We start from the raw sequence: 22,605 nt of genomic DNA, 5'->3' as shown, positions 1-22,605 counted from the left end.
CTACAGAAAGATACTTCCAGTGTTTAATTTAGAGTTACCTAACTACTAGAATGTAATTTTCTCAACTTTCTTTCCAGTTGGTCACTGGGAGTGTTTCTCACCTTGGAATCACTGTGGTGATTAATAGGCCTGTTGTGTTCATGTGATTTCACTTCGTGGTCTGCAGGGGCCCATAAGGTAACCAGCCTAATGCTTTTTAAAGTTGAACCTTTTCCAGCAGTTGTGTGGGGTTATAAATGAAGCTCTGCCTCCCATGTATCATCCCAAGAGCTGCTTTCTCTCACTGTCCTCCCTTGACATAACAGCAACAGAAAGGGGATGGGCTTGTTCTGAAAGGAGAGCTGGCAGCAGGCTGTGTAATGAAAATCTTCCTGTCTCTAGAAGTGCCAGCAATTCTTGAGGAAGGAGTGCTCTCTATACTGGATTGTCCATGTTTTTGGGAAGTGTTCCTTTGCCACTTTGGAGCAGAGACACTTGACCCTTACCTTAGTAATACCATATCAATTATGTTGTGTGTTTGTGTGTATATACACATATACATTTAGATGTATATATACATCAAAAATTACAATTATTACTCAGGACAAGATGAATATTGATGTCAGTTCTTTGAAACAAGAACTGTGGTGACTTTACAGCTGTTGGGTTGGCAATAGCTTTTCCACAAGGCTTTATGTGGCAGAGGTGAGGCAGTTCAGACTAATAAATATTTCAGGGTAACAAGGTCTGTTCATTGCAGCCCTAGTTCATATGGGCTATAAATCACATCAGAATTCTGGGGAGTAATCTCTGACAGATATTTACCATGCTGGGAGCCCTTCATTTTTGAAATTTGGAATAGATGCCTGTTAGTAGCTTTTATTACATATATGTCTGTGGCAAAAGGACTTTTCATGCTGTCAGACACCTTGGTCACTGAGGTTATGGGGACAAATTCAAAGGGAGATGGCCCTGGGGCGGTTCTCCATCCAGATTTGTCCCAGACCAGTTCCCCTCCTGCATCTCTCCAGCACTGGATAGGCAAGTTTATTCCCTGCTCCTCATCCTGGAATTGTTGTGAGGGTGCCAAGCCTCATAGATCCATGACTCTGAGCAAGGCAGGGTGTAAAGGTCATAGTTGAGACCATTAATAACAAGGTGCAAACGGCTGGTTTATATGTAATGTGAAGCTTTTTACTTATTTCATTTTTGCACTTTGGGGGCTCTGTTTGCTTATGGAGCACTTGGTGTCTGGTACCTATTTAGCCTGAGAGCAGGCAATTGGGTTCCTTCAGGCCTTCAGAGGAATGCAGAAAATTGTTCTCTGGTGTTGTAATTCTGCTGGGATAACTGGAGCTTATTTGTCTCACTGCTTATTAAATGCATACTTGTCTAGAGGTCCTCTTTTTTTTTTTTTTTTCTTTTTCTCTTTTTTTTTCCTGGGAAACATTGGGTGAATCCCAAGGACCACAAGTGAGAGGAGGATTCCAGGAGGAGGGGGAGAAGGAAGTGCCTACACCTCTCCACAAGCTGCATCATCTACCTCCAGTGCCAGCAGAATGAAGAGGTTAAATATGAGAGCAGGCTCCCTTAGGGAAAGGAGATGTATGTATGGGGCTCGGCCAGACATGAATTAATATTGCCCTTCCCCCTGCTCAGAGGGGAGACAGTGAGGGGAGCAGCACCTCCCCAGCACTGATGTTTGGGGAGTGTGGCTGGGAGCCCGTGAGGCTGTGCTGAGGTGTCAGAATGGGCCCAGCTGTGCAGGCCAGGAGCACGGGGCACTGTGGGGTTCATGGAATCACGGAATTCCCAGAGCTGAAGGCACCTGCAAAGATCAAGTCCAGCTGCTGGCCATGCTCAGCAAACCCCCGGGATCCCCCCGTGCCTGAGGAGTGCTGTCCAAAGGCTCCTGGAGCTCTGGCAGCCAAGGGGCCATGACCATTCCCTGGTGAGCCTGTTCAGTGCCCAACCACCCTCTGGGGAAAGAACCTTTTCCAGATAGCCAGTCCAGACCTCTCCTCCAGCATTCCTACTCTGCCTGCTTCTGAGCAGTGCCCAGCTTGCCCAGTTCTGCTGTTAAAAGGGACAGACTCCTCTTGTCTGCATTTAATTAGGATGGCTGCAGAGGTGATGTATGAGCTGTTGTCACCTGCTTTTGCGAAAAATATCTATAGATGAGTCAGGATGACAGTAGCAATCACAGTGGGCTTCTGTGTTCAGTGTCCTGTGCTCTGAATTCACCCATCTTACAGTAAAGGTGGATAAAGAGTAAAGGCAGCTTTCTTTCCAGCTCGGTCTCCTGGCTGCCTCCTCCCTGTCTGGAGCCTCCTTGGCAGGGTGTGCTCTGCACGCCCCAGCCCTTACTGGAGGGACATGGCCACGACCAGGGATGCTGCTCATATGCTTGGAATTTTCCTCATGTCCAGCCTCGACTGCTGTTTTGTGCTCTTTGGTGGGATCTTCAGTGAGTCTGGTCATTGGCGAGAGCGAGATAACACACCCTTGCTGACGGCATCACTCAGGGTGCATCCACACAATGAGCGTGTTCCTCCACTGGGATCTTCCCCCTTTGGTTCTTTCTGGCCAGCAACATTTTCCTTTTACTCTGGATGCTTTGAGTTGTGCAATCACTGTGCAGCCTCATCAGCTGGACCCTTCTCTTAACAGCCTCCTGCTTTCTTTGCTAATATGGCTGTGGGCTTTCATCAGTTATAAAACAGAGTGACACAGTATGTGACTGTTGCATTCTCCTGCCTTGACTCACTGCCTGTGATTCCAGAGCAGTGACCCCCCTGCTGCTAGCTGGAGCAGCCTCTGTGACTTGGCTTCAGGAATATGGGATGTGAAAGCTTGCACAGACCTTGACAGGCTGTGTGAATGTTGGTCCAAATGCCACAATAAATCTGCCCCTGAGGGCTGGGTCTGTTATGGCAGGTTTATAATCCCCCATGGATTACACTGATCACAGGTACCTGAGCAAAGCCTTCTGTGCCTTTAGGAACCCAATGGAGAACAGAAAAGGCCTGTGGGGAGACAAGGGGGTGTTGGGATTGAGATGTAGCTTGGCAATGTCTTCAGCTGCATTGCTGAGCTCAAGAATTTATGGATCTTGCCATTACCACCATCCCAAAAAATGGTGGAGTCACCTGGGCTAAGGCCTGTTCTCACCCACGTGGAGAAAATCAGAATCATAGAATCTCCTGGACTGTGGAAGAGACCCAGAAGAAACATTTGGATATCAAGTCCAATTCCTGACCCTGCACATGATTCCATGTTTCCAATGCCTTCTAGCTCCTCCTGTGTGTCCTGTCCAGCTGCTTCAGAGAAGGAAATATATTCAGAAGCTCATGAGGAATTAATTCTGCACCTTGTCCTTGAGTGCAGCCATGCTTTTGACTAGAAGATAATTAGAAGATGAACTTGCATAAAAGGCTCCCTCCACACTTTGGGCAGATTACTTCTGAGGGGTTTGTGAGAAGGACTGAGTGTTCCCTGATGAGACTGTGGCCTTCAGAAATGAGAGATGGAAAACAGCTGCTTGCCAAAGATGAGTGTGCTCAGGGGGGCTTCTGTGGGGCTCATCTGCAGTACGGCACTGACCAGTCTGAGCTTCCTTTAGCCCACTGTGGGACCTTTTCTTGTACAAGCACTGGGAGTTTGCTCTGGCTGACGGGTGTATTTCTGTTCTAGCTCTGTGGTTTTCTGCTAATTGCTTGTTAATAAATGAGTGTAGCCTTGCATAGTCCTTTGCAGAAGAAACTGTCACTTCTGTCAGGTGGACTTGAGCTCGGTGGGCTGCCCCATGACTGCTCCAGGTACTTCTGTAGCACTTGCACTTGATTCCAAGTATTTTTCCTCCTCTTATTTACTGCTGTGACAGAGGAATGCAGCTGCACAGGTGGACCTGGCAGGACCAGGGAGGTTTCCTGTCTCAGCTGTGGTTACTCTATAGAGCACTGGAGGTATCCAATTTCAGCATCTCAGTGATGAAACCAGAAAGGAGGGAAGCCAATAAACCAAAGACAACCTGTCCTCAGGAGTTTCCCTCTTGTTTTAAAATATGAACCTCTGCATTCAAGAGGAGGATATATTTAGGCAGCAGCCATTGATTAAGGTGTCATTCATCAAGCTGGCCCACAGATCTCCTACAGACACCCCCCAGGGGTCCTCTGCAAAAGAAGAAGTGTTTGTTGACGGCTGACCCCGGGTCCCCAGGCACTGGGTCCCTCCCAGCCCAGGGAGTGTGTCCCGCTCTGGGAGGGAGGCTTGGATTGATGGCTGAGGGGGCAGCATTTTTTTCAAGTCTGTCGTAAATTGAGAGGAGGTGGGGCAGTAATGAAGATAAATGAGAGGCTCTTCCCAGTTGATTAGCCTGTGCTGACGGACGCTGCGCTGGCTCGGGATGCCTTTGGCCTGCCTCAGACCTCCTGCTCACCTGCCAGCATTCCTCAGTACAGCCAGGATGGGAAAATTGTCTCTCCCTGAAATTCAGGGGGTCTTGGAAGGGCCTGGGGGGAGACCAGAAGTCCCTTGGGTAAACACGAGCTCTAATGCAAGAGCAGGGAAGGTGCTGCACAGCCCTCTTGTGCTGTCAGGGAATTGGTTTAATTCTGTAAGAAACAGTTTAGGCAGTGGGGAGGTGGGATTCCTGTAACTCTCAAGATCCCCATTAAAATGTCACCTTTTGGCTTGGCTGTGGCTTTGCAGCAGCTCTGCTGAAGGTCCTTTTTCTGCATGAGCACTCTCAGGGGTTTGGCTTGGAGGAAGGTGCTTAATCCAGCCCACGGCAGGCTCTTTTAATTCTTTGAGAAGTTCCCCCATCAAAACTGGTTTTAAAGTGGATTTCTCTCCCCACTTAAACTATTATTTCCTAGGGCCATTGAGTAAAATCCCTGTTCAGAGATGCTTTTGGTGCAGTAGCCAATAGGAGGCTTAGGACCAGAATAATCTTCTTTGCCTTAATCCCATCCTGTTCCTTTGACCTTCCTTCAGAGTTTGCTCTTGTAGCCTGCTCAGCTCCCTCTTGCCTACACATCTCACTGCTTCCAGAGGAAGCCCCAGCTCCTTGGAGACCTCTGACATGCTCTCTGGCAGCAGTAAAGCAGAGCCCAGCAAAAAGTATTTGCAGGTGAATGTCCCTGTTGACTTGGCCTCTCTTACTGTTATAAGTTTGGAACTTCCATGAAAACTTCCTCTGTGTGGAACGTCCTTACTTGGCCATCAGCACAATGCTGAGCAGCATTAGGAAAATGAACCCCATTTTTCTGACTCAGGGAGGAGGCACAGCCTGCCTGGGGCAATGTGCAGCCCAGCTCTGGTGGGGGAACTGCAGGAGCACTCTCAGCCTCAGGAATTGCAATTATTAAGATAATTTTTCTTTTTTACTGAGTCAGTTTAGTTTCCAGGTTCATCTGTTATACATTGCATTTGTTTGTGTGGATTGGGACATTTTGACCAAACTCTGTAAAATAATTTGTACAGTAAGTGAAGCATTTTTGTAATGTCTGCTTGCTCAAATTGGTGGACAAAAGAAGAAATTTATAGAGATGAGGGGTGGATCCCTGTAACTTACCTAGCAGTGGCTCTGTAGCTGCCTTCCCCTCCTCTCATCAGCTGCCATTTTAGTTGATTATGTTTTGAGTGTTTGGGGTTTTTTTAATGGGAAAGAGTTGTAAGTTTATCTAGAATTTTCTGCTTGACCCTGTGCTTAGGACCATGGAATGGTTTGAGTGGTACAGGACTTTAAAACCTTTCTTGTTCCACCCCCTGCCATGGGCAGGGACACCTTCCACTTGACCAGCCTGGCCTTGAACACTTTTGGGGATGGGGCATCCAGAGATCCTGAAGTGTGATCCTGCTGAGAAAGGATTCCCCTGGGGCTTTGGATGCTCGACTCTGCAGGAGGCTTTGGGACAGCAGGAGCTGCAGAGAGTGGGAAGAGAAATGCTGTGGGCTGGTTCCTGCTCTGGGGACATGTCCAGCTGAGTGTGTAGGAATTCAAAAAGCAAAGGACATAATTTTCTGGTACAGGTTTATAATGAATTTTGACTTAAAATAATAAGCAGTATACACAACATACACGTGAGTTGTACAGAGATGCTGTTGTATCGTTGACTTCAGAACCTACCAGTAAGTTCACAGGTTTCCTTTGCTCTCTCAAGCCCTGTGCGTCCACCAGCATCTAGAGGTGGCCTTTGTCTCTGTGCAGTCCTTCGGGGTTCAGTTCCAAGTTACAGCTCCACTTGTTCCCTGTGCTGGGGACACAGGGACAAGCCTCGTGCAGAGGTGACTCTTGCTCAGCGGGGTTAGTGATGTGTCAGGTCTGCTCAAGGGAAACACTTGTATCGTGGAACTTACGGGTTCACAACACCCTTCCTCTGGCCTTGCAAAAAAGAAAAAGCAAGGATGCTTTTGCAAGAGTGGATTATTCTGAACTAGTGTTTTTTGCTGGTGAAGCTTTACTGTAACAGATTCTCTGGGGAGGTGCAGGATTCCTCAGCCATCACATCCTGACAGTCAGTCCTCCGAGTCTCTGTTGGTCGCACCATCCCTTTGCCAAGAGAACCTTTGCAGGTTCACAGTTTAAGCAAGGATCGCAGCCTCCTGCTAGGTCAGGGATTAGTTTTGCTGAGCACGTCGAAGGGCCCACAGTACCTCCTGGGAACTGTAGTCCTTTCCTTAGTGCTTTGTAGAATTAATTAAATAAAAGCCATGCAGTTGAACTACAGCTCCCAGAACATCACGGCCCTCAGGGCACAGGGCTTTAAAAAAAATTGCAAGGGGGGGTGGCAGTGGCTTCTTCCCTCAGTGCTCCCGTCTGGTCAGGTCTGGTCCAACCATTCGGCCCGTTTGGGTGCTTTACACGTGTGCACATCCACAGTGTCCTCGCACTCCTTGCAGCGCACAGCGCAGCACCAGTGGAACTTGCACTCGCACTTGGTGACGCGGGTGACGCGCGTGGTGTCGTAGCCCCGGCCGCAGCACATCACCTCGCAGCCGTCCGTGCCACGCGACGCCTTGCTGCACACGCGGCCCGCCGTGCCCAGGGAGCCTGCGGGGGAAGGAGGGCGAGTCAGCCTGCTCTTCTCCCGGTGTTCCAGCACTTCCCTGCCCGCCCACCCACCCCAGGGCTTACTGGGGAGACTGGGCAGCTCCATCTGCAGGGGGGGTGACTGCTTTGGTGGGGAAATCCCGTTGTTCCTGTCACAGCACGTGTGCTGCAGTGGGGTCTCCAAAGGCACCACTTGGAAGCCTGCACTTGCTGTGCTTTATGGACATGGGAGCCCGGCCAGGGATGTGTCTCTGGTGTCTCTCATGTCCCTTATGATGGAGGGTTGGAATGAGATGATCTTTCACATCCCTTTCAACCCAAAACCTTCTGGGTTTCTATGGCAATCTGCATGGCCCCCTTCCCATGCCCACTGCTAGCGCCTGTGTTTGCTGCTGCCAGAACATAAGAGCAGTAGGGGACAGGGATGGCTCTCTGCAGCCCCTCTGTGCCTTGGGGAACCCCTGGAGCAGTGTGTGTCCACCGAGCCAGGTTTTGCAGCTGGCAAAGCTCAGAATGCCCTCTCTGCTTAGGCTGAGGATGGCAGAACCATGTGCTCCCCACTGAACTCCCATGGCTGCTGCAAACTAAACTGGGAATCTCCAGGCTGAGAAACCATTGATCATCTCTGCAGGAGTCCAGCAGCCCTGATGCCTCTTCCCCACTCTCATCCCAGCCTCGGGCTGTGTTCAGAGGAGCAGCCTGTGCAAGGGAGCTTTGCTCTACAGAAGGTGGGCTCTGAGGATACACTCCACTTCTGTGATGACCAGAAGCCTGAGGGGTTTGGGGCCTTGGTGTAAAGCCTGGGGATTTTGGACAAAAGCATCCTGCCTGTGCAGGTGTGGGGTGCTGTGGGGACTCTTGGGTCTGGGTAACCCCCTCTTCAAAGACTGGGGTTGAGCAGAGCAGCTGAGCCTCCAGGCTGGGCTAGCTGATACTGCTGGCCTGTTGGGAAGGGAGGAAGAGATGCTTTTGGGTAATGACTGGAGCTCCAGGTTTTACCTGCTGACTTGTCCATCACGCAGTAATCTGGTGAGTTCTCAAAATACACCAGATCTGTTTTTGTGGGCTTCCTGAAGTTCTTGTTGGCCACTGTGAAGCCAGTGCCATCCTGATTCATCGTCACCTGGATGGCTCCATTGTATTTCTTCCTTAGGTAATCCCCTGTTTTTCGAAAATCTGACATTGCCAGCCAACAAGTCCTTAGTGTGCAGGAGCCGCTGACCCCGTGGCATTTGCACTCCAGCTTCAGGAAGCGCTTCACAGCCTGTGGGAAGAGAGATGGGTAAGGATCAGTGGTCACCCTGGGCATCAGATACTGCAGCAGTGCCTACTCATTCCTGGTGCAGCTTACCAGCCCCTGGCTGTGTGGGATGGGGCTCCTGATGGGAGATGGGGGCTGTGTATGGAGGTCACCAACGCCAACATCAGCAAGGAGACAGAAGGCAAAGGTGAGCGAGGTCCTGCCATTCCCTAGGGCAAGGCAGGGCAGCGTGCAGATTTATCCACAGCAGGAGCTGCCCTCCAAAGATGCCCAAGGTCCCGTTTCTCTGGCCAAGCTGTTCTGGCTGCCCAGTCCCCTCTGGAAGGTCCCAGAGGACGGGCGAGCTCTGGCCTCTGCTGCAGGGGCTGCACTCACCATCCTCCCGCAGCGGTTGTTGTGCAGGTTCATCAGCGCCCGGGCATCCTTCACTTTTTTCTCCTTGGCATCCACAAAGGCTTTGGCGAAGCGGATCCCGTAGTTGATGTTGTCGCTGCAGCCGCCCCAGTCGAACTCCCCGCGCTCGTCCTTGGAGCGGCCCCTCTTGAGCGGGTCACAGCTGCAAACCTTGAGGTCCCCCTGGCTGCACGCCCGTGTGATGGCATAGACCACCCCGGCCGAGGAGATGGCGTAGACAAAGGCGGCCTCCCTGCTGCCTGCCACGGGGAGAGAGACAGGAACAGGGAGTGAGCGTGCCAGGCTGTGCCAAGTGCCTGCAGCCCATGAAGAAGCAGGCCTTGGGGAGCGAGACCATCCTGTGTATGGATAAGCCAAGCCCAGCCATCTCTGCTGACCACAGTGTCCAGCCTTGGCTGCCCTGGAGCCGTTCAGACTGATTGCAGTGCTCAGGGTACATGACTACGGTGGTGAGAGCAGCCAGCACCCTCGGGCCAGGCTGCTGCCCTCCCTCCCTCGGGCCGGGCGTGGCTCCTCCTGCGCAGCACAGCTTGCTGCTGCTATTCTGTGTCTCTGGTTCAAGTTCGCAGCTGGTTTTATAATGCTGTAAAAGAAGCTGCAAATCAAAACCATGTTAGTCTTCATTGTGAGAGCCTTTGAAAGCAACTTCAAAGGCAGCAGAGCTCTCTTTGGGCCTCGCAGGATGGGGCTGTGGCGAGGAGCTTTCATCATTCCCCATCCTTTGCCAGGAGAGGATGCAAGCTGGAGAAAAGGTGCTGTGGTGGGAAGAGAGAGGCTGAGCAGGCAGGCTGCAGCATGGCGGGTGAATGCTGCATTCAGCATTCCAGTCCCCTTCCTCCAGTTGGGTCAGGCATCTGGCTTGTGGCTCTGCTGCTTGTCCACCCCCCTGGCAGCTGCCCCATCCCCCCGCCAGCTAGGAGCAAGCCCCCTACTCACTGGCTCCTTCTGTGGCACTCACGTGTCCTCCATACGAGCTGCGAGTGGAAAGACTCTTCCAGCAGCTTTTGATTTGGGGCCACATGGCTGGATGCTCCCAGCACGTCATGGGATGCAGCAGCATCTGTCCTGCAGTGCTGCTGCCTGTGCCGGGGCTTGTGCCGGCTCCCAGGGCTGGGGAGCCCAGGGTGCTGCTCCTGCTCTGGAACTGCCCCACCCCTGTCCCCATTGTGCCTTTCCTCTTTGTTCCTTGGGTACCTTTCTTGGGTGCATCCCTGCTTGTGTTGTATCTGTCCCTCACCTGGAGGGGGAAGGTCTCTGCCATCAGGGCCATGCCCAGTCCTTTGTGCAGGGCTGGCACCTGCCCTGTAGCCATGGTCCTCCTCCACCTCAGAGCCTGAAGCAAGGCACTGCATCTGTGCCTTGCCTCCCTTGCCATGCAAGGGAACAGCCAGTTCCCACGTGAATTGCTGAGTCCTGGCCAACCCCGCTCTCCAAATATTTATATATCCCATTACTGTTTACATATGCGCCTGTTCTCCGGAGGTGTCTCCTCCTTCCCCCTTCTCCCCCAGTGCTCCCCCTGCTCCATCTCATCTGGTGCAGCTATTCCAAACGCACTGCTCTGCTCCCATTACTACTTGATTAATTTACAAGGAAAAGCAAAGCTCTCCTCAGGGAGTAATCCAAGCCACCGGGCATGGCAGCCCAGTGGGAGGAGAGACTCTCCCAGGAAGAGAAGTCTCACGGTGGAAGGAAGGGGACAGGGCAGGACCTACTTCGCAGCATGACCCGGCCGAAGACGGTGTGGTCGCGGTCCAGGGTGCTGCAGTTCCAGCGGTGGTGCCGGAATTGGTGCTGGCACTCCCGGATCCACTCCTTGGCTCCCTCCCCGACCGACTGCATGATGTCAGGGTACCTCTGGCAGAGCTGTCGCTGCTTGTTCACCAGCCCGGGGATGTTGTCACAGATCACCCTGGCGCCCAGTGCCCCGATGTACCTGTGGGAGAGAACGTGCCACGTTACTGCCCTGCCTGCAGAGGAGTCACAGCATCACTGAATATCCTTACTGGGATGGGACCCACAGGAATCATCCAGTCCAACTCCTGGCCCTGCACAGGACACCCCCAAAATCCCACCCTGTCACTGAGAGTATTGGCTAAACACTTCTTGAGCTCTGGCAGCCTTGGGGCCACGACCACTGCACTGGGGAGCCTGTTCAGTGCCCGACCATCTTCTGGAAGAACCTTTTCCAGATATCCAGCCTAAGCCTCCCCTGACACAGCTCCAGGCATTGCCTTGGTTCCTGTCCCTGGTCACCAAGAGCAGAGATCAGAGCTACCCCTCCACTACCCCTCAGGAGGAAGTTGCAGACCCCAATGAGTCTTTTTGTTTAATGAAGTAATCCCAAGATGCATGAGCCAGGAGCAAGCAGAGCTTTTCTCAGTGTGTGCATCACTGCAGGAAGGAGCAGGGAGTCTGTGGAGCCCATCTCCCCCAGCAGACAGTCAGCTCTGGGTGCTGTGAGTCATGGGATGTCTCCCATAAGCCTGGTCTGTGTCAGCTCCTGGGGCAGCAGCAGAGAAACTTGCTGATGTGCAAAACCTCCCTCCCAGCCCCTTCCCAACGTGCCAGCCCCGTGCTGTCACCCAGCCCTGCTGAGCACAGCAGGATGGAGCCCAGCTGAGCCCAGGGTGGCTCCTGCAGCCTCTGCCCTTCCTCCTGCCTGCATTTGTCAGGAATGTCCATGGCACAGACACCTGTGGCATGCGCAGATGAGGGAGGAAGAGGAGCAGGCTGCACCAGTGGGTGCTGCACTCCTCACCCACACTGGTATCCCCCAGCTGTTGATTTCTCTTTGTGCATCTCCTGGACGTTTACTCTGGTGCCCTGAAGTTCCATAACTGGCAGAACTCTGCTGTGGCTCCTATCTTGCCTGTATCCCACCTGTGTCCTGCTCCCCTCCCTGCAGCAGTGGGGAGAGAGCAGGAACTCAGAGCAGACAGACAAGGCATGAAGAGCTGCCTGCCAGAGCCTGGCTGAGCCCACGGGCAGCTTTCCACAGCCACGGGGGAGGGACCTGAGCTCTGCCCCGCACTCTCCCCATCCCGGACAATGGCAGCAACGTGGAATTTTCCATCCCAGTCAGCTCCCGCCTGCACCACCCGCTCACCCCTCTGGCTGCTTGTGCTTGAGGATGATTTTTGCTGCAGAGCACAGAGCTGGGATTCTGGCTGGAAGGGATGAGGTTTGGGTGATATTCAGATTTTTTCTAACCCCCAGACTGGAAGCAAAAACCTTCCTTCAATAATAATAAAAAGCAATAAGCTTGGACAATATTTTATTGTCTGTCTCTGGACATGTTCTCTCAGTTCTATCCACCCCAGAGAGAGCTCCCAGGCTCAGGAAAGCCCTGCAAGCACAGAAAGCAACGGGATCTGCTCCCTCTTTTAAAATATTTTGTTTAAATGCTGGCAGAAGCACAAGGTCATCTCGGGCTGGAGCTGAGGATAATAAACCCAGCTCCCCACGGCTTTGCAAGCCCAGACTCCAAGGGGCAGTGAGCTTTATTGTCACAGGCATGCTCACCAGCCTTTCATCCTGAAGCAGAGGAACAGGGGAGTGGCAGAAGAAAAGCCAACAGGAGCTCCTTGAGCACTGCTGACTGGGGATGTTTCACTGCTTTGCTCAGGCCAGACTCTGAGAGCAGCCCCTTCCTTCCCAGGGCAGAGGAGCATCCCATCAGCTGGATGGTGGCACGGCGACATCCAGTGGGACTGCAGAATTCCTTCCCAGAGCCATGGTCAGTCCCCAGCCCTAACTTCATTCTGCCCAGCAAGGCTGGGGATGGCTGGCTTACCCCTGCCTGTGCTGGCAAGGCAGTGATGAGAAGCTGGGAGGCAGCAGGTTGCACGATGGAAGTTCAGAAGTAGCCAAAGCTCCTCTTTGCTGGAGAAAAGCGATGCTGGGAAAGGTAAAAGGTTCTGTGATGGGCCACCTCACCAGGGACTGGTGGGGCTGGGGCACTGGTCTCCAGTCCCAGCAGTGGGCTGGGACACAGCAGCTGGCAGCAGAGCAGCCTTCCAGCCTGGAGAGTGATGGATAAAGCACTGACACCATCCCCTGGGAGACCGAGATCAAGGGAAATCCTCCAGACAAGATAAACACCAGGCACTCCCTTTTTCACACTGGAAGCTAATTACTTCTCCTTAATTGTCCTGCCAAATACCCAGATCAGAGCAAACATTATCAGCAGGAGAAAGTGGAGGGAGAGCAGAGCGAAGGGCACCAACTGCTGCAGTAGCAGCTCACCATGTGCATCCCACAAGGGCCAGTGGCTGCATCTCCCTTTGCCTGTGGCAGCACATTTACACAGCACCTACAGGACTCCATCAGAGTTTATGTACTCAAATCTAACACACAACTAAAGGGAAAATTCCTCCCGTGACCTGGAAAGGCTGCGGTTGTCTCGGCAAAGACAAAAGCTTCCACTTGGTGAGAAATGCTCCAGTAGAGTTCAGTTACTCTGAAATGGAGCAAGACAAGGAACATCAGAAAATTCTGCCAAGCAGAGTTTTGGAGGGAAAAAACCCAAACATTTGTTTTGGATAGATGAAAGCATCCCTTCCAATTTTATTTCTCAAAATCTGTGACATTCTAAAAATGCTGCAGTGGGAAAGACAATGGATGTTCTGAGAAGTCCCCAGCTGCCTTATCAGAACTGTGTTTTCAAACAAATGAAGCTGTGCTGGAAGTGGCACAGTTCTGGAGTGCTGTACTCTGGGGTAATCTGCATTTTTCTAGCTAAAAATCCCCACAAAACCCAAGCCCTGAGTTCAGAAAAGTCTGTGAGAGAGAACTTCTCCTGATGCTGGAGGCTACTCAGGCCTGGACCTCAGGGCTGGGAGGAGAGAGGCAGGAGCAGGAGCTGGGCAGCCTGCAGTGAGGAGGAGCTGGGAGGCAGGGAAGGGAGTGGATAATTAAGTGCATGTGGGGATAACAATCCCCCACCCTGTCCAACGGGATTCCATTTGCTGCTGCCTCCTGAGGGTGTGTAAAGCCCTGGCATTGCCCTTGGCCAAGTGCAGAGCTGTTTGCCCAGCTTGGGTATGGAGGGGCTGGCACAACCCCTCTGACCATCCTGGGCTGCACGGTGCTGCAGTGTCACCTCCTGCCCATCAGTGTGCAACTGGGAGTGCTGCACTGTCACCTCCTGCCCATCAGTGTGCAACTGGGAGTGCTGCACTGTCACCTCCTGCCCATCAGTGTGCAACTGGGAGTGCTGCAGTGTCACCTCCTGCCCATCAGTGTGCAACTGGGAGTGCTGCAGTGTCGCCTCCTGCCCATCAGTGTGCAACTGGGAGTGCTGCAGTGTCGCCTCCTGCCCATCAGTGTGCAACTGGGAGTGCTGCAGTGTCACCTCCTGCCCATCAGTGTGCAATTCTGAGCTTCTCCAAGTTGCAATTCCCATTTTGCCTCGGGGCCGGGTGTGCGGGGCCGTGCTGCGGGAGCTGCGCTGCCTCTCCCGCCTCCCTCCCCTGCTTCTCACAAGGCAGCAACAACAGCAGAGGATGGAGGCCTTGTCTTCCCTGGGCAGGAGCTTCTGGAGGCTGCCAGGTGAAGCCCTCCCGTCCCTGCGAGCTGCAGGGCTGCATGCAGAGGTGCAGCTGCGTGCAGAGCCCGTCCCAGATCCGCGAGTGGAACAGGAGACACCCGTCACGCGCTGCCTCCAAGCTGTTGTTCTTGTGGAGAGTCTGCTGACTTTGGCTCTTGTAAACAAGGAGAAACCTAAATTGCTTCTAAGATAAACATGCAAATCAGAGGCAGACGCATCTATTTAGCTGGTGACGTGCAGGCTGTGCTAGCCCCCTCCACGGCTGGGCCCTGGGTCCGGCTCCTGCGCTTCCCACCCAGCCTCAGCTCCTGTGGCCCTTGTGGTGCCTCTGCCCTCTGCTCAGGTGACAGTCTGAACAGCTCCTCCCGAGAGATCAGCTGCAAAATGTCTCTTGGAAAATGAGTTTTTGAAGAAAGAAATCAATTTAATGGTTATTCATAAAATTACATGGAATCAGAAACTGTCCTGTTGCTCTTCCATACCAAGGTGTTCCTGCAAAGTAAGTGAGTGCCCTAATTCAGTTTCCAATGAAATTTGTACTAGACACTTCTTTAGCTAAGACTTGATTTTTCACCATTTCATAAAACAGTGGAAAACCTATTTGAACAGGACTTGATTTTAAAAGGGAAACCTTTGGAATTGCCATTCTCAGACAAATCAATATTTTAGTACTCTGAATTAAAACAGCTGCTTGAAACATCATAAATTCCCATTGTGGGTTGCACCAATACCATTAAAGGCACAGTTTTAAATTAAATTAATAGAATCTAAGCTTAACTAAAACCAGTGTCGCAGCTTTACCCCCAGCTGCTCCCAGGGGTTCTGGACAGCCTCTGTCTCTGAGGTCTGCTGGGAGCTCTGAGGCTGAGAAGAGAACATGGTCTGGCTTTTTAGTGGCATCAGAGGCTGTTGGAGTCCATCCCCTGGGAAGAGTGATTCAGCTCCCCATTGCTCTGTAACTACCCTGGCTCCTGGTCTCTCCCCATCCCACTGGATCCTCATGAAATCTGTGTTTTGGAGGGAGGCTGGAAAGCCCTGGGCAGCTATTGGAGACAGCTTGTGCAGATAGGATCAAATCCAACTTCCCTGCCTCTTTCCTGCTAAAAATTCCATCAAGCCTGGCAGCATTTCACCTCCTCGAGTTCTTTGCATACCTCCCAAGGATGCTGCACCTTCCTTCCTCTGCTCTCCCTGCTGTGGCAGACAATTTACAGCCAACTGCCAAGCACTTTGGGTTGCAAGGTGCTATAAACATCTGAGATATTATTTTTGTATTATAAACCCTGAGTATTTTATTAAGCCCCACTGGGAACAGGGCCATCCTGGCCTGCTGGAATTGTTAGCACCTTTGAGTGATTAATAGTCCTAATTTCCTCACTTACAGCCACTACTCTGCATGTTGAGAGCCTTAGTCTCACTTCAATAATTTTTAATATCATAATGCTGAGCCACTACCAGTGCCACTCAGGGGACTTTTTTTATTTTCTGCACCATCTTTCTTGTGCATCCCTCTTTTAAAGTTGTCTGCCTTCAGATGCTGGTCAGAGTCCCCTCTGTGTGGTTTTCCTGCACCCCGTGCAGTCTTTGGGATGTGAGGAGGACTGAAACTCTGTGCTCCTGGGGAGATGGAGCAGATGGGTGCTGCAGCCTCTTGTCCCCTGGGCGGATGTGGGACATTGTGCTGTTGGCATCTTGCATAACAGTAACCTGAAAGTTGAGGTCTGAAAAATTTGGTCAGCACTGGGTGAAAGCTGTTCCTCAGGGACGTTGTTGCTGGTGCATGAATACAAAATAATTGCTCATTAAAAATATGTTTTACCCTTAAGAACTAATTTTTTTTTCTCCCCAAATCTCAAAGTCCTTTGCTAAAAGGTGGGGAGGTAAGACAGCCTCTGGTGCTAAAGCTGGATGTACAATTCTCTTTTCCATGGCATATCCTGCGTGTTGGGTGTGAGCTGCTCCAAGAAGAATCTGTGTTTCCATGGGCTCAGCACAGATCTCCTCATGGCACTGCTGAAATCACTTTTGGTAATTGCAAAAGCTAATGAGTTTGGAAGAGCAGAAGGATTTTTTTCCTTCTACATTTCTTTCTGAGAAAGATTTCCCATAGGTGAAAGTGACCCTAATGAAAAATGGACTGAGCAGCACAGTTAGGATTATTATAACTGCTCAGACTGACTGAGAGAACCCATCTGTTCCATCCACCCCAACCAAGAACACCAGGGCTGCTGCAAAGGCCACGGGGTTCATTCTCCATCCGTCTGACATTACTTTAAAACTTATTTTTCACAGCATGGCCGCCTGGACAGCCGGAGCTGCGGAGCGCCTCAGGATAAAGACTTCCTGGTCACTGACCTCCTGTTTTATTGCCATGCAGAGTGCTCTGCAACAACAAACTGACAGCACCCGCAGAGCTCCGTGACCCCAGCGCTGCACGTCCTCTCCCCTTGGAGGTGGCAAGTTCCGCTCCTGGAGCTCTGTCCCTGTCCCTGCCCATGGCAAAGGAGCTGGAATTGGATGCTTTAAGGTCCCTTCCAACCCATTCTGTGATTCTGTGATTCTGTGCTGTGCCTACAGCAGTGCCAAGACTGAAAGGGCGAAGCGCTGCTGGTGGAAGAGGCTCCTGCAGGGCACAGGACGGGGTCACAGCTACAGACACACAGCCCTCGGAGCCCCCACACTGCCTGCCAGACCCTCTGTGAGCAAAGCCCCCCGGGCTGCCATGGTTCTGCCAGCTGAGGCTGGCACGGAGGGGAGGAGCAGCCCCCCCAGAGGGTTACACGGGGCTGTGCAGCTCCTCCATGCAGCTGTCTTTCCCTTGGCTTGAATGCAAACATTCCTATTGATGCTATTTCCCCTCCCACACACCTTAGCATGATGCCTGCTCCAATGAGCCTCTCCTGTATCCTGTATCCACACACGCGTGTGGCTCCATTCTCCCATCACTCCTTGTGCCCATCCACTGCAGCTGGACCACGGACAGCACTGGAGTCTCAGTGGGAACACAGGGAATCCTGGAGGGGAGCACTAGTGGGAGCACAGCCAACAGCCCATCCTGGTAGGAATGTCTCCTTCTCCATCTGCAGGGGGGGTCTCCTTGCCAAACCCTTGGCCAGAGCCATCCCCAGGGGTTCTCTGGCACTGAGGGAGCCACGGGCACTCCTGCTTCCTGATTTGCCCGTGGTATGTGTTCCATGCCCATAATCACACTCCTCCTTCCCTGGCCAAGGAAGGGAGCTGGACCACGATGGCTGCCTGACTCTGGACTGGTCATCCCTCAAAATCCCCGTGAGTGCATCACACCCCAGGATGCAGCAGCTCTCTTGGAGCCCCTGTATCCTGACAGCACCATGGGCAGCCCCATGTGGTTGCCAGGCTCCCACACGCTCCCCAACCCACACCCAAACTTGCAATCCTCTTCCTTCCACAGATTTGTTTTATCTCTTTGGGAGCCTGATGCCTCCCATCTGTTCCAATGCCAAATGAAATTAAATATTTGTAGTTTCCAAGGGCTGTGGTTAGCAATAAACAAGTTAGCTAACAAGGATTTGGTGTGCTGGGGAGCTGGAGGGGGTCTGTGGGGGTTGCAGGAGAGTGGGTGTGTGTGTGAGGGTGGGATGCATGGGGTATGCAGGGCTTTGTGTACATTTTTCTTTAACCAAACCTTTAATTCTAGAATGGCTTTCCACACCAGAACGGCTCGCCCGGCTCTCAACAGCGAGTAAACTCTACTTAGTTATTTACAACAAGTTTGTTTATTGCACAGTTTATGTTTATAAGCAACATTTGTCTAATCTCCCAAATCTTTCCCAAGCAATTTCGGGGGCCGCTTTCGGGGCCCAGGGGGCTCTGGGGCACAGCCCTGCCAGCGCCACCCCCCAGACCCTGCTGCTCTCCCTGCCAGTGCACGCAAGTGTAAACGGGATTTAGGGATTTTCCCGTTGCATTCCTTCCTAATTTCTGTCTGTGATTCAGCTGGTATTTTGTTGCTAAGTAACACTTTGGAGTTTGGAAGCATTTGTGCAAGGGTGCTGCTCCCCACAGCCGCAGCCACCCCGCTGTCCCTGTTAGTCACAGAGCCCGGCCACAACCACACAGGCCAAAACCACACTGTCCCCAACCTGTCCCCTCCGCCCGTGCTCTGAGCACGTGCACACACACACAGAACCACCCACAGCCCCTCTTTTGGGTGCCAATGTTCACCAATTCCTGGCGTTCATGTGGAGCGGTTGGGCCATGCCTGACGTCACTGAAAATTAATAATTTGCAGTTGTTTAGAAGAAACATTTGGTTGATATTTCCTTTCCATGTACTGTGATCAGAGGAGACCCAATTTTTCCTATTAAACTACTTAAAAAGTTGACTCTGAAAATGAGAAGCATTTCCTCTAGTTCCCCAAGTTTATTGTGTGTGAATCCCTAGAAGAATTTGGCAATAATAATTAAAATAAGGAAGGATGATGCACCACCAAATGTATTTACTGTAATATCAGTGGTGCTAAAGATGTGCTTGGAAACCTATGCAAATCATTGAACAAGTTTTTTCCCAAACCACAGCTGGTTGAAGCCATTTTCAGTAAAGCACAATTTCATCTAAACATGCTGTTTTATCAGGACTGACACGTCCAGCACAACAGCACTCGGTTCAGTTTAGGCTTTCTTTAGGAATGCTTTGCTTTCCAAAAAGAGAAAGCTCAGTTGAAAGTGGGAACCTTAAGAGTTTAATATATTCAATTTCTAATTGTTTTTGTTTTAAAAGTCGTGTATTTGAGATCCTTGGGACCACCACTGCTTGGTAACAATGTCCAAAGGCGTGGTGGGGCTGCGTGGGCTGCCCAGCTCCCAGCACAGCTCCCCCGGGCTGCCCTGCTCTCCTCTCCCCTGGAGCTGCCAGCGGGGATCAGCCTGCAAGCTGAGAACACAAACTGCTGTGGGAGCTAAATCTAGCTTCCTCCAAACAAGCCACAGCTACTGAGCTTTAAACGTGGCTGGTTTTCCTCCCGCTTGCTGGGAAGCGACCCGCGCTGGGAAGGAGGGCAGACCGCGGCCAGCCGTGCCGGGGAGCAGCGGGGTACGGCTCGGGAAATCGCTGGTTTCAACACTCCTCCTAAAGAAAGAATTTTCACCCTTCAGGCAGCATCCACATGTGTTAGCAGAACTGCCCATCTCTGGGCAGATGATGCTGCAACTCCTCCATTCCTCCCTTTTTCCCAGCCATGTTATCCCATGCGCCCACTCCTCAGCTCCAACCAACCTCTCTTTCTCCAGCTTCTGTGATAACGGGAATAATCCAACTTCTCCACTGTCCCTTCCTTCCTTCCTTCCTTCCTTCCTTCCTCAGCTTTTTGCATTTTAGCAACCCCACCTTGCCCACAGAAGCAATCCTGCCTTCACCTGCCCTGCTGGGTTGGGGCAGAGCTGGCTCTGGAAGCCAGGTCAGTGCTTGTATCAACCTGAGACTCCCCAACAGTGACTCATTTTCTCTCCCAGTGATTCCAGCTCCCCACAGCTGACCAGGCTTCGGGAAAGTTCCTCTGGGCATGGCTGTGAACAGCCTTGCTCTTTCTACTTTCCAATTGTCCCCCAAAGCATTTTCTGGTCTCTTGAAGAAGTTGCTTTTGTGCTTGGTTGCCACCAGGTGCCCGAGCAGCCTGTCCCCTGGGCTCCCGCTCCCTCCTAGCCCCACAGCTTTCCCACCAGCCCCTCTCACCCTGGAATCCCTCTCCTTGGGATGCCAGCCCGGCCAGGGCCGCCACACGCCCAGACGTGCTCTCAGACACCGGGAATACTTGTGCTATCTGCATGACTATTAAGTGCTCCCGGTCCCTTACAGAGCGCTCCACGGTAGCTGAGAATTTCCAGAAACTACCGTTTTCTTTCAGTGGCAGATGGGTTGAATTTGATTAAGTTTTGCCCCATCCACCGTGATCTGTTAATGATGATGCGATTGGCATGGAAAACACTGTTTTCCACAAGATTAGAGAGGACTTTTACAGGGTGGAGGACACTGAGAACTTTACTGCAGCCAACTATTTTTTTTCTCCAGTGTAGCTGAACTACTGAAACAGCACAGGGTCACTTGGAAAACTTCTCGATCCTTGTTTTCCTAATTACTGTCATTCTGCATAGATGAATTTTCATTGTTACACGAACCGGGGCAGGAGGGGACTAATTTCCAGAAGGTTTTTGTTATGGCGTCATTTCTGTCTCTTACAAAGCTTCATCTTATCTAAAGGAAGGGGGACATCAACTTTCTTTGCTTCTCAGGAACAAAGTAAATAACTGCGCGGGCAGCCCGGCCGCCCGCAGGGATGGGAGCTCCGGCGGGGTCAAGGTGGATCAGGGGATCCGAGCCGCTGTCGCTTCCCCGTTAAAACCGTACCGAGGGGCTCATCCTCCTCCTCCTCGCCGTGTCCGCGGAGGGGAGGCTGTCAGAGGCGTCGCAGCGCATGGGGTTCGGCCCCCCGACAGAACCGGAGGTCCCCGCGGCAAGTCCCATCCCCAGGGAAGGAGCGGCGGCATTTTCGGGGCGCGGGGGGCCCGTGACGGCTGCGGTGACGGCGCCCCCAGGAAAGACTCGGTACCGGCCCCGGGGCGGTTCCGTCTCCGCCGCTCCCCTCCGCCCGCCGCTCTGCTCTGCTCTGCTCTGTTCCGGGACCCGGCCGGAGCCGCGCAGGTGGAGCCGAGGGGAGCCCGCACAGCCCGGCCGGTCCCGCCGGCTCCCACGGCAGCACGTCGGGCGCTGCGGGGCTCGCTGCGCTCCCGCCGGCGCTGCCCCGTCCCCTAGTCGGTCTTCCCCGTCCCCATCCACGTCCCCGCCCTGTCCCCGTTCCCGCACCGTTCCCGTTCTCTCCCCTATCTCCATCCCCGTCTCCATCTCCATCCCCGTCCCTCGGCCGCGCCCCGCGCAGCTCCCGCCCGCGGTGGCCCGGGGACCGTCGGTGCGGCGGCGCCGTCGCGGGGACTCACTCACCACCACGAGGAGTCGGCGCGGGGCGTCAGGGCGAGCAGGAGGAGGACGAGGGGAAGGCAAAGCCGGGGGGCCGCGCCCGCCGTCCGAGGGAAGGCTCCGCACTCCGCACGCCCGGGGGCCACGGCAATCCCAGGAGACGCTTCCAGGCGGTTTGGGCTGAGCATATCTCTCCGGGGCGGGGTCCAGACGGAGAAATTACCGGGGAAGGGGGTCCTGCCCGCGCTCCCCTCGGGGCACTGCCCGTCACGGCCCTGCGGCGCGTCCGCCGGCTCCGCGCTGCTGAGCGAGCCCCGGCTGGGCCCCCGCGCCCGGGCTCATGCTGCCGCGGGGGGCGGCGGGGGGGTCCCTGCCCGCGGGGCTGCGGGGCACTCAGCGGGGCCCGCACCCCCCGAGCGGCGCGGGGCGGGCGGCGGGGCCGGGCCGGGCCATGGAGGTCCTTGCGCGGAGGGCGAGGGCGCTCTGGGGATGGGAGCGCGGGGGCCGCGGCCAAATATTGCCGGCGCCCGCCGTGCTGCGGGCTCTCATTGGGCAGAGTCAGAGACGCGGAGCCGCCGCTCCGGCCGGACCGACCCCCGCCTCCCCGAGGGCACGTTGGACAGCCCCCTCCGGGCTCCTGCCCCCGCCGCCGCCCCGCACCGGGGCCGCTCCCACCGCCGCGCCCGCACCCGCGGGGATGCGGAGCGGAGCCGCCGCTCGCGGCCGCCCCGTCGGGCCCCGCCCGGGAAGGGGCTCAGCGGCGCGGCGGGATGCGGGATGCGGGATGCGGGGGCCGGGGCCGGGGCCGCCCGCGCTCGCCCCCGCCAGGTGTCACTGCTGGGTGGGAAACCGCGGTGAGCCGCGCTCCGCGGGGCCCCGCAGGGTTCCGCGCCCTGCCGGCGGCTGCGGCCGGGGCGGACAGGAGCCGGCATGCACGGAGATCGCCTTGCCGGGAGCTGGCGGGGCGGCCGGGAGGGTCCCAGCCATGGGGCGGAGGTGGTGCAGACCCCACAGGTGCCCGGGGACCTGCAGGCAGCGGTCTGGGGACAGGGACACAGCGGGCATACACTCCCTGGGATGGCGCTGGCCGCAGCGAGAGCCGCCATGGGGTGTCAGTGCCCAAGCGCAGACACAGGACACAGCCCTTTGCACTCCCTTCTCTACGTGCCTCTGTTGCCTGTGGCTGTGGGACAGGGAGAGCTAGAGGATGAGCTGCCCTGGGCTCTTAGCTTTCCTTCCTTCATCATTCTAAAACTGGTGACTGACAGCTGGTGAAGACCAACCTTGCCTTGCAGTTGCCTCTTCCTTGGCTGGTCCTTCCGCACCATGGAGGTGAGCAGGCATTTCGATCACCTCTCATTGTCAGCACTTTTGTGATATACCTGATTAATTATTGGG

At 53.9% G+C, this 22,605-nt stretch overlaps 1 protein-coding gene across 1 annotated transcript; it reads right to left on the bottom strand.

Annotated features, from left to right (window-relative positions):
* Positions 1–5,996: 5,996 nt before the first annotated feature.
* WNT2B (Wnt family member 2B) lies at positions 5,997–21,513 on the bottom strand. The gene is made up of 5 exons (XM_009098316.4): positions 21,232–21,513; positions 10,424–10,644; positions 8,670–8,947; positions 8,033–8,297; positions 5,997–7,033 (listed from the first exon to the last, which is right to left on the bottom strand). Exons 1-5 carry the CDS (start codon positions 21,393–21,395, stop codon positions 6,804–6,806), a joined length of 1,158 nt encoding a protein of 385 aa, XP_009096564.2. The 5' UTR covers positions 21,396–21,513; the 3' UTR covers positions 5,997–6,803.
* Between the last annotated feature and the right edge of the window lie 1,092 nt (positions 21,514–22,605).

This window comes from Serinus canaria, chromosome 26 (assembly GCF_022539315.1).
Source record: "Serinus canaria isolate serCan28SL12 chromosome 26, serCan2020, whole genome shotgun sequence".
Classification (NCBI taxonomy): Eukaryota; Metazoa; Chordata; class Aves; order Passeriformes; family Fringillidae; genus Serinus; species Serinus canaria.
Note: the sequence above shows the minus strand (reverse complement) of the source record. Positions and strands in the feature narration are given on the sequence as shown.